Raw genomic sequence first — 12,787 nt, forward strand, 5'->3', positions numbered from 1 at the left:
ATGCTCTATGAAATGCTTGATAAACAAGCTTGCATGTGCAGGAATTTTCTACAACGCCTTGACCAAATAATGTAAACTACCAACGAATCATTCTACAGGATCCATTATATACGATGTTCAATCCGGTTGGGAGTTTTGGAAGAATATAGGTAAGATTTATTTTATCATTGAATTTGTAGAATTTATTTATTATTGGTTTTTCCTATTTTAGCAAAATTTCTGCAGTAGATTTCTGAGGCAAATTATACAACTCTCTTAGATAGAATTTTTCTTTCTCTAAAAAACAAAAAGGGTGAAGCAATGAAATTCAAAGTTTGAAAGTTTAAAATAAGTTGCAAAATCATAAGAGTCACAATATATAAGATTAAAATTTATAAAGTTACAATTGAAAGTTATCTGTAGAGTTTGTCATTCACCTTAGAAAATGAAATCGCCAATAAAGCTAAAAAGAATTAAGAGGTTCTTGAAATGATGACACTCATTGTTTAAAAAGACTACAAAAAGATACAAAGCTCTTCCTTCCTTGTGAATGAATTAAAAATAAACAACAACAATATCAAGTAAGATGCAGACTGGTCATTAGAACAATTCAAAATGATTACATTTTTTTTCTTAAAAAAAAATAAAACATTGAAGTTTAACCAATTCAAAAGTTGAAGATGAAGTGCAAAATCATATGAATTCCAATCACTGAAGATAAATAAAATGAAAAAAAGATAATTTTTCAAGTCACAATTGAGGGTACCTTAGAGTTTGTCTAAAAATATTAACAAGAACAAAGGTTTGTGAACAATGAAATTAATATTGTGAACCCTTTTTATTATTTAAGGATGTGGCCACGGCTGGCTTTATTATGCAGACCACTGCTATTTAATCAGTTTGAAATGTGCAAATTTTTAATATCCCAATATGAAGATTATATTTCTCGAAAAGACGCTAAAGAAACAATCTCACTTAAAACCCAAACTCAGTTGATAAACGTATCTTGAAAAGTTTTCCTTTTGTAAAACTTTGAATTCCAAGGATGAACATCAATGCATAAAAATGAATCGTTGCATATTTTAAATATCGTACATCTGTTTATTTAAATATATACAAGTATATCTGTACTTCCAGATAGCCGAGCTTTAACAGCTATTACAAAATTCGTATGGATTGGTGCAAACGATATTGATACAGAAGGCTTCTGTGTGTTTTTATTGTGTACATACTTATAGAGTTTTATATGCATTGTTGTTCTATATTAATTAGGGCAAATTTAAGATATGCATTTCAATTTTTTTTGTATGTACTTTTTTGGTTGTTTTTAATTTTTCATTGTGACAGGTGTAACATATATTTAATATCAAACAATACTGCTGTATATTTCACTGGCATTTGTAATAAATGCTCTTTTCAATTCAAATATTTGTTGATATCATTTTTGGCAAAAAACAGAGCAGAGTAGATTCTGGCAGAAAAACTGAGGATTGGTATTTGATGTAAAAAAAGACGATGGTATAAGGAGTGAGATGAAATCTACTCTGAATTTTTCGAATTGGAATGAGGAAGAACCAAATGATCAATTAGGAGAAGACTGTGTGGCAATTATTCACGAAAAAGGATTGTGGAACGATCTACCTTGTTCATTGAAATGCAATTACATTTGCAAGAAAATAAAATAACTGAAGTTTCTGTGAATAAATAATTTTCATAAGTGCTCTTCTTGTTTTGATTAATAAAACAAGATGTGTTTGTGATGCCACTGATAGCAACATAGCCAAAACTTTTCTTAAATGCAAATTGAATAATTGATATATATATATATATATATATATATATATATATATATATATATATATATATATATATATATATATATATATATATATATATATATACCCAAAGTAGGGTCTTCTCACAAGAAATACGATTGTGAAATATGAAAGCCCTGACACCAATTGTTTAAAAGTTAAAGTTGAGGATAAGTTTTAGTAAGGTAAGTCAAACTTCAGGGGGTGAAGGTCAAAGGGTCAATGTTGTTGGTTTCTTAAGGAAAGTCTTGTCACACGTATTACATATGTGAAGTTTGAAAGCTCTAGCTCTGATTATTCAAAAGTTATTGCCAAGGTTAAAGTTTTTGAAAAGTAGATCAAACTCTAAGGTCAAGGTCAAAGGGTCAAAGTTCTACATATCCAATGAAAGGTCTTGTCACAAGGATTAAATATCCATATAAAGTATGAAAGCCGTTATAAGTCCTTCAAAAATTATAGTTTTTTTAAAGTAGGTCAAACTCCAAGGTCAAGGTCAGAGGTTCAAAGTTCTTGGTACCCAATGAAAGTTCTTTTCAGAAGGATTACATATGTAAAGAATGAAAGCCCTAGCCTTTACCGTTCAAATGTTATGACCAGGGTTAGAGAATTTTCATAAGTTTCATATGAATAGAAATATCCAAGGCCAAGATATCAAAGTTGTTGATATATAATGAAAGGTCTTGCCACAAAAAATACATATGTGAAATATGAATGTCCTAGAATCTACCCTTCAAAAGTTAGAAAAAGTTTGAAAAAGTAAAAGTTTTCAAATTTTTTTGTGGAAAAATGGGTGAAATTCCAAGGTCAAGGTCAAAATGCTAATTTGGTGGTATCCAAAGAAAGTTCTTGTCACAACAAATACACATGTGAAATATGAGAGTCATATCTCCACTAAATCAAAAGTTATGGGCAATTTGAAAGTTTTTGCGGACAAACAAAAAGACAGAATAACAGACGGAAGGACGGACACAACAAAAACAAAAATCTTTGATTATGGGGGCATAAAAAACTAAATCTTTTAGAATATAAAAAATAAAAAATTAATTCTACATATTTTTTTTAATTTCGCCAATATTTACATGTACTTTCAGAGCTATAGCTCAATAATTGTGCCCCTTTATAAGCTGCTCTTTTTTTTACATTTATATGCAGTAGATTTTATTAAAAACCACTAACTTTGTCCTTCATCTCGACATTAAGATATATCGACGATGTATTATCAATTAATAATAGTTACTTTTCAATCATATGACGATTCGATATAACCCAGTAAACTCAGAATGAAGAACACCACCAAGTCCTGCTGTTTTTCATTTGGATAAAGGCCAACTAACAACAAAACTGTGTGACAAAAGATTCGATTTCAACTTTTTTATCGTCAAAGTTTTTTATGCAATATCATCCCGGTACCACCTGCATATTCATCGTCGCAATTCACGGCCAAGATATACAATCCTCTCCCATTTTGGGAGACAAGAGAGCTATATGCTGACTCCAAACCGTAGTTTGAGGCGATGTTGCATATTATGTTTAAATCTTTCAACTTATTCGATACTTACGAGCATCGTTCGAGTACTGACAGTTTTTAAAGCAAAACAGGCTACTGAATAATAAGTTGATCTTACAGGATTTCCGAAAGATAGGTTACAGGATTGTCATCAACCTCAGTTTAAGGGTAGGGATTTCATAAATTATGTGGTTGTTAAAATGACCTTGTTAGCAAATAAAACCTGTCATTGTGTTCTTTTGATCACATTTATATTTGTGTCGACCCTGCACTTTCGCAAATTATAATTTTATTCTTAATACCCGGTACTTAAGAAAAGTGGCAATTTTGTTGTGTATTAATGAAAAATAATAAAACTGTAATACAGAAAATTCAGAGTAAAAAATGTCGAAAGGAAAATGCGCTCTTAGTACCGGGTATATTTTCAGTCCGTGCTCATTGGTGTGTTCCGGCTTAAACAATTGAACACACCCGGTGAATCGTACACATTAACAATAACAGAGCTTGTGCCCTGTTTAGAAAAACAGTTTATGTTTCACGGGTGTACTCTCTTAAACTCTGTAAAGAACACTGAGCACGGACTGACAATATACTGTGTGTAAGTTTTGCTTTCGAACATTTCTACTTTGAATTTTCTGTACGAGGGACGTTCAATAAATAATGTCATTAGCTCGATGGCATACAATATAGTAGCCATATGACATAAAACTTGACTTTCTCTAATCATTGAATCTTTAATGAATTGATAACAGTTTGTGTGACCACTTTTCTTCGCATTATTTTATCGTGGGAAGCTGGAAAACAAGGGCTATTCGAGACACTGCATTAAAAATGAATGGTCAAGAATCAGTAAACTAGAGTAAAAGTAAACGCTTCATTCAAGCAGCTGTAAAACTTGTTGATATCCCAAAAATTGATAACTGAAATATGTGAAATTTACAGCAACCAATGCTTGTTTTATAGACAGGTGAACATGTAGATTTCAATAAACAAAAATGATATTGCGCATCAAAAATGGGTACCGTCCTTGGCAACAATGACTTACAACAACCGATGTAAATATGCGAAATTTCAAGAAATTATCACTGATTATGTTTTATTGACTTTAAGACACATAGAAAAATTGATAAAAATCATTTTGGGGATAGTTCATACTGTTTTAAAGAAACATTTTATAGTAAAAAAGTTTAATACTCAAAGGTCACCCTATATTTTGAAAAATGAGTGAAAACGACAGCGTGTAGGAATATCCAAACAATTATTTTAAAAAATCAAAAATTGTACTTATCTACGTTTGTATGAAATTCTAACAGATCATGAAACTTGAATCCATTTTGCTTTAAACCCTCAAAACAAATTTAAAATAAGATGCACTTGACAAAACTGCAAAGGCCTAAGAAGAGCAAAGAATTGCAGGAGCATAAAACATTTTTATATGCTATTTTATTAAATATTAGCGGTCTCGTTCTTCAAATTCATATTCGGGGAGGAATTCAATTTCTGGAGGAGTCTAGAAAACAATTTTTTGCAAAAACATTGAAAGGTTTATGAGAGGAAAGAAACAGAATGAGGAATTCACTACATTAAATGTCTTCATGACGGCGCCCAAACCCACAGGCCATGAAGAGTAAAGGAGTTTTGGGGATAAACGGAAAGTCAATGTTTTGTCACACCAACAAAATTTGCCAGATCTTTCAACCTTTGACTTCTTTACTTTCCTAAACTTAGAAAATCATCTATCAGAAAGAAAAAAACAAGTACAGCAAATCATAGGATCTGCCATATTCCAGTATACGAAGGGTCATACTCAAAAATGTGTTCAAAAAACAATTAGAAATTGAATGAAAATGTCACGGATATGCGTTTGAATTGAAAGAGAATATTTTAGTTAAATCATTACGACTAAGTCATAGAAAAGCGTTTTTTGTTTCTTTCCGAGCCCCAATGACATTATTTATTGAACGCCCCTCGTATAATAGTTTAATATTTTTCATTAATACACAACAAGATTGCCACTTTTCCTAAGTGTTAAGAAAAAATTAAATTAGTGAAAGTTCAAGGATGTGTAATCAAACCCGTCAAGAACTTTAAGATGAAAAAAGATATTTATTATATTTTTGTATGAAATGTTATTGCAATATATAAGCCGTAATATTATACAGAAAATTTGACAAGTATATTAACTTCAAATAAGTGTCTATGCACCTTTAAAAGTCTAATATAATTTGATCTACAGATGTATAAGCATGTTTATTGTTTATTATTTTCAACTTTCATCATACCAGGTGTGTTAATCATATTTGCAGGAGTGGGCGGGGGGGGGGGGGGGTAGTCGCATATATTTTAACAATACCAACCGCAACAAGTAAAAAAAACATAAAAAGTTTTAAGGAAATTAAGTAGAAAAAGTGGGAAAATGGAAGAAAGCAAAAATATACTTTTTTTTTAGATATCATCATTTAGATATCACCATTTGTTGATCTAACTGTGTCTTCAATGAGTTGTGACAATTTAGTATTTTAGTACCATTTATTTAAAAGCTTTTAAAACATTTATTAGATCCGTATAGGTCTTCCCCATTTCTTTGTAATATAAATCACGGACAGAATTTCACGATTGTATAAGCAAAAGAACTATAATTGATAATAATTCGTTATCGGCTTTTTTCTTATTTGTAAGCATCCTTTCAGTTTAATCCAAAGCGGTTTTACCATATTCATACGTTTAAAAATAATGTGTTTCACCGTTGCAATTAGGGCATAAATCATTTATTTCCGTTGCATATGTCATGCTATTTCTCGGCATAAAAACTGGGCTGTATTAAGCAGAGTTTTTGTGTTGAAAGTTAAAGGGATCGAAGGGTACAGGATTTTAACGTATAAAATCTGCATCATGAAAGAGAGTGAATATCGTTGCTTTCTTTTAAATTTATTACTATTGTCTTTCCTTACTGTGTGGTTTGTAAGATGTAACACAGATATGAACAAGATCGAGCTGATTAAGTTATCTGAGTATGACAACCGTCTGCCGAGTCTAGAAACCTTTCTTACCGAACTGGAGAACATGGACCACATTGAATGCTCTATGAAATGCTTGATGGACAAACTTGAGTGTGTAGGAATTTTCTACAACGCCTTGACTAAATTCTGTAAACTTCCAACAAATCATCCAAACGAATCGATGCTCTACGATGTTCAATCTGGTTGGGAGTTCTGGAAGAATATAGGTAAAAAAAATAACTAATTTGAATTGAAATTTGTTTTTCTTCTTTTTTTAGTAGAATTTATTAATAGTATGCGCCAAGTGTTCGGCACTTTGAAGTGAAAATGGTGGGTCTTTTGGATGATGAGACCTTAAGTAATGCGTAGGAACGATAAAAAAAACTCAATGTTAAACTACCCCGAGTGTCGAGTTATAACAGGTTGGGGGGAAACGTAAATTCCGCTATAATAGTGGTAGTTCACTATTATAGTGAAATTACGCTATATTTCCCGTCGTGGAAACCCTCAATTTTATCCGATACCATGCAAGGCGTTTGAACCGCAAGTCATGGTGGGTATTAAAATGAACAAAAACTGTCATGCTTGCATGTTTTGAATTTTAATCAATTTTCTACCGTTGCGTTTATTAATACGAGCACTCTTTTTTTTAATGGAAGTTGCATTTTTAACATAGCAACCGATGATTGCAGGGGTATCTAAGCCTGTTTGAATCTCACTTACTGCTCATTAATGTGCACAAATTGACGCTTGTTGCGATTGTCAACTTAAACTGGAAAGGGTTTTTTAATTAAACAAGAAAAAGATTATTTCTGTCTGCATGGTTACGGGTATGGAGGCCCGTTATGGTAAACGGAAAGACCCATTATTATCGCAACGCTCGGCTGATCTTTCTGTGAATGGTTGTGTTAGATAGTGAACATGGGAATTGAGAAGTAATTTTTGCTATAATTCAGCATAATAATTCTTCATTGATAACATGTAGAAAATCATGAGTAAAATATATTTTTAATGCTTAATAATCAAAATTAAAATATTATTGTTATAAAGTTTCAATTTCATTGTTATTTCTCATCAAGATATTTGATAATTTTTGACTATATAAAAAGAGTTTACAAAAGGTACTATATAGAAATAAAAGGAAATTATGAATTTCCGGTTGCATCACAACGACGTGGTACATATAGTTCATGGTTTAAAATAAAAATTAAAAACTGTTCAGCTCATAAAAATTGAATATGTTACAGCTGCGAATGATGTGAATGATAAAAGGATAATTTCGATTCAATATTTTGCAAAGCGCCTTGCGGTATAACCTATACTGCATAAACGATAGGAATTATCACGTGATCAGGACCCAGGGTACACGTGGTTCGGTCATTTTTATTTCAGACTGTCTTCAAAGCAATATAAATAAATATTTGTTTTTAAAAGTAAGTACGCACATAGATATTTAAGTGCATTTGCTCATCAGATGGATTAATCGATGTAATCATGTCCATAGGAGTCGGAAGCAAATTGAAGGGGGGGGGTTAAACCAACAAAAAAGGTAAACCCCAATTTTCAATACATAGGAAATGTCTATCACTGCAAAAGGAAAATGGGGAGTGGGGGCTAAGCCCCCCCCCCCCCCCCCCCGGTTCTGACGCATATGAAGTCAGTGCTAAAAGATTTGATTGAAAATGAAAATATACGCTTCTCGAGATTCTAGTTCAGCTTTGAATATATTGTACTTCCATTGCATAGTTATGCATTCAAAACTGTGATAGTACTTTATCAAATGCTAAATTGTTTGCGGCCGATTTGATCTTTACATCAATTTTTTATTGTGGAAAATATGAATTGAGTCAAAGATATTTTAGACACATCTAGCAGTGGTGATTGGTTATTTGAAGTTTCCTTGCGTTTTAAACAATAATACAATGGCATAATTCTAAAAGCTTGAAAAATTAATCATTTAATTTCTATAAAATACTTGATTCTGATTGGTTTCAAAATTCTTTTGATACCTGCATCAATAAAATCTAGAATTCGCTTGCACTAAGCAGCCGGAACTACTTTGGCAGTCTCTACATGTATATATATTTACCACTTCCAGTTTAGTTCTTGAAGAAATAATTAAATACTTTTACTTTAATAAATATTTCCTGAATTTCGAAACCTGTCCGTTATGTTCCTGACTTATTTTCTACTTTCGTTTCTTGTTGAATTACCCCCTTTGCTAAACAAATCAAATCGTCTGCATGCATAACAACAATACAGTTTGGGAAAGAAGGAAAGAAACTGACATACTTTTCTTAAATGTTTGGCTTTGAGATGTCTGGTATCATTATGAACAATAGAATTCTGAAGAAACGTTTTTTTATGCTACCAAAGAGAGGAAAACCGTTAATCTGTTAAATCTTGGGAAACGAATGATCGAGAAAAACGACACTGCATGAATGAGGATCTTAAACAGTCGGCAGCAGACTCTTTCAGGTTTTACAGCATTGACTGCAGGTTGTGATACGTATTTATATGTTCGGTTTGAAATTCAGTTGAAAAGATGTGCAAATGAATTCTATGTGCAAATGACCTAACGTTAGAACTGTTAGGATATTTGAGAAGCCTCCCTTCACATTTACGAACTTAGATAACTTACTGGGGAAAATATACCGATTGGGATAACACAACAGGTAAGTTTTTTTGTGTTAAAGAACTGTAAATTATTTTAGAGAATGTTGGAAATGCCACCACAATATTTGAGAACGTTTCCTCGTTTGAGCCATTTTGAATTTCAGCAACGTTAACGTTGTTGTGATGTATTCGTGCGCACTCTTTTTGATGCGTAAATTGAATAGAAAAGTGAAAGAAAGTTTCGTTTCATTTATTTAAAATCATAATTAAATGATAAGAAATGAATGTAATATTTTTTCCTTTGATTGAATTTGGACGGAAAACTTCATCAATGCGCTACGCGCATTGATGAAAAAGTTTTCCGTCCAAATTTTTCTTTGATACATCGATCAAAGGAAAAAAATATTACATTCATTTCTTAAATACTTTTGGTGTGATTTTTTGCTACATTCTTTCATTTCCTAGAATATAATTAGATATAAATATTTTTCAAATAGCAAGAAAAAAACTATAGCTATTTCTCTCAGATTTTAAAGTTAAATCATTCTTGCCTAAGTGCATAAGCATAAAGTGTAAAATAAGATACATTTGTGCAGAGTTAAAAAGATTGTTCCAATCATATTTATTTGAACATGTGTTAAAATAAGGTTACAGGCACTCTTGTCAAATATTCCGGACACCAAAATAAACTGAGTCTTTTTTTCTGAAATAAACAATTAACCAGCAGAAATTAAAAATTATATATATTTTCTAGAATCGTTTTTATTTTTTAAAAAGTAATTTTTTGATTATTTATTATAAATTGATTTTGTTAAGAGGATAGAAATCGAGTTTATCATTATACTCTTTTTTTATTTTTGCCATAATGTGTCTTTCCGTTTTCCATAACGAGCCTCCATACCCGTAACCATGCAGACAGAAATAATCTTTTTACTGTTTAATTCCATAAAACCTTTTCAGTGCAATTGTAGCAAGCATCAATTTGTGCACGTTAATGAGCAATAAGTGATATTCAAACAGGCTTAGATACCCCTGCAATCATCGGTTGCTATGTTAAAAATGCAACTTCCGTTTAAAAAACAGTGCTCGCATTATTAAACGCAACGGTAGAACATTTATTAAAATTCAAAATATGTAAGCATGACAGTTTTTGTTCATTTTAATACCCACCATGACTTGCGGTTCAAACGCCTTGCATGGTATCGGATGAAATTGAGGGTATTCACGACGGGAAATATAGCGTAATTTCACTATCATTTAATTTCTATGAAATACTTGATTCTGATTGGTTGAAAAATTATTTTGATACCTGCATCAATAAAATCTAGAGTTCGCTTGCACTAAGCAGCCGGAACTACTTGGCAGTCTCTACTTGTATATTTCCCGCTTTCAGGTTACTTACTTCTTGAAGGAATAATTAAATAAGTTTACTTTAATAAATATTTTCCTGAATTTCGAAATTTGTCCGTTATGTTCCTGACTTATTTTCTACTTTCGTTTCTTGTTGAATTATCGCCCTTTGCTAAACAAATCAAATCGTCTGCATAACAACAGTACAGTTTTGGGAAAGAAGGAGAGAAATCGACATAATTTTGTTAAATGTTTGGCTTTGAGATGTCTGGTATGAACAATAGAATTCTGAAGAAACGTTTTTTTATGCTACCAAAGAGAGGAAAACCGTTAATCTGTTAAATTTTGGGAAACGAATGATCGAGAAAAACGACACTGCATGAATGAGGACATATTCTTTTAATCTTACACAGTCGACAGCAGACTCTTTCAGGTTTTACAGCATTGACAGGTTGTGATACGTATTTATAATATACGTATAAAATATTCAGATGAAAAGATGTGCAAATAGAAATCCCGCCAGGAATCCAAAATTTCTGTGACCTAACGTACGTTAATGTTCGAACTGTTAGGATATTTGAGTAGCTTCCCTTTACATTTACAAAACCTCGATAACTTACCGGGGAAAATATACCGATTGCGATAACACAACAAGTAAGTTTTTTTGTGTTAAAGAACTGTAAATTATTTCAGAGAATGTTGGTAATGCCACGACAATATTTGAGAACGTTTCCTCGTTTGAGCCATTTTGAATTTCAGCAACGTTAACGTTGTTGTGATGTATTCGTGCGCACTGTTTTTGATGCGTAAATTCAATAGAAAGGTGAAAGAAAGTTTCGTTTTATTTATTTAAAATCATAATTAAATGATAAAAAATGAATGTAATATTTTTTCCTTTGATCGATGTATCAAAGAAAAATTTGGACGGAAAACTTTTTCATCAATGCGCTACGCGCATTGATGAAGTTTTCCGTCCAAATTTTTCTTTGATACATCGATCAAAGGAAAAAATATTACATTCATTTCTTAAATAATAGTGAAATACCACTATTATAGCGGAATTTACGTTTCCCCCAAACCTGTATAAGTCTAAATTTGAAGTCATTCACTGGGTATAATGACGTCTATATATATGTGAAAAGATTCTCGAATGTGACGTAAACCAATTTACAATGAATCAATCATTAAAAAATGAAGGGAAAATATGACTGTCCAAGACACTTTTCTCCAAGTAAAAGTTCTAGGTACTACCGGGGTATCTGATCATCTAAATTTTCAAGAGAGAAACAATTATTTTTTGTTACCGGTACATGAAATTCTCTGTGTTAATAATAATTTTGTTCAAAAGAAGATAAAACAATTAAATTCAGACAAATTTAAAAGTTTAAGATAAGGAGCAATTCATAACAAACCCAATTATCTGTAGATTTATAAGTACTTGAAATGATGATACCCATGATCTAAAAAAAATACAAAGTTGTTACTTTTTGAAAAAAATAATGAAAATGATGAAAATTCACAATAACAAAGATTTAGGTAATTTTTTACTGATAATATGAATAATTTTCTATTTCAGGATGTGACCACGGCTGGCTTTATCATGCACACCACTGCTATTTCCTCAGTCATAGACAAACGTCTTGGCATGACGCTAAGGTAGTTTTGCCATAACTCGAAAGGGAAAAGGTTTTAATGTCAAGTTCGTTTTAAATCAGAAAAAGTGTAATTTTTTCATTTAAAAACTTTGCTCTGGAACCAAATAAAATTATTTACATGTATTTGAAATCAAAGTAATATTTTTTAAAAAATATATACATAGTATATACTATGTACGAGGGTTGTCCGGTAAATCGTTGACAAGATGTCTAGTTTGAATAATAATCATCACCGCGTTCTGAAGTTTTCACTACTCTTTCGTACATATATTATGAATACAAGAGCAAATTTCAAATAGATATATGTATAAATAAACAAATTGTGAGGTTTTATGCTATGTATTATATCGCCCTACGGCGCACGGATTATAACGTCAAAGTGTCTAAAACAGCGTCACGTTTCATCTTTGCTAAAAATAAAGTTGGATAAGTCCCACTTAAATTTAGAAATTCCATTGATTTACATACCTGAGTCTCCATAAACAGTTGAGGACCCAATCTGGCACACACATGCAATCTTCTGAAGATTTTTTAAGCAAGTAACAGACAGTATTATCACCATCATTCAACTAAATAGAGAATCTTATATGGAAGGTCGACAGTAACAGCGTCTTTTGCTATTACATTAGCAGTTTGCCCGTATGTTTTGTATTACCTGGGGACTCGATCAATAAGACTTCGCTAAGAAAACTATATTTCCATTGTATACTAAAGATATCGTGATATTTTTCTTATTTTCTGTATTCATTTCATGTTTTTAAGGTGTCATCACAACATCCTTATCAAACACCAGGCTGAAGCTAGCAGCCAATAACAGCAGCCACTAAGCCCGTAGAAGCTAGCAGCCAATAAGGAAATTCATCAAAG

General features: G+C 31.7%; 1 protein-coding gene across 1 annotated transcript; it reads left to right on the forward strand.

The window, feature by feature from the left end:
• Positions 1-6,265: 6,265 nt before the first annotated feature.
• Positions 6,266-11,921, forward strand: LOC134234769 (uncharacterized; the record flags this gene model as incomplete). The annotated part of the gene is made up of 2 exons (XM_062716816.1): positions 6,266-6,526; positions 11,842-11,921. Coding segments are annotated over exons 1-2 (327 nt in total), but the record flags the coding sequence as incomplete, so codon positions are not given.
• Between the last annotated feature and the right edge of the window lie 866 nt (positions 11,922-12,787).

This window comes from Saccostrea cucullata, unplaced genomic scaffold (genome assembly GCF_032062105.1).
Source record: "Saccostrea cucullata isolate Sc308-1 unplaced genomic scaffold, CSIRO_AGI_Scuc_v1 ctg3705, whole genome shotgun sequence".
Lineage (NCBI taxonomy): Eukaryota > Metazoa > Mollusca > Bivalvia > Ostreida > Ostreidae > Saccostrea > Saccostrea cuccullata.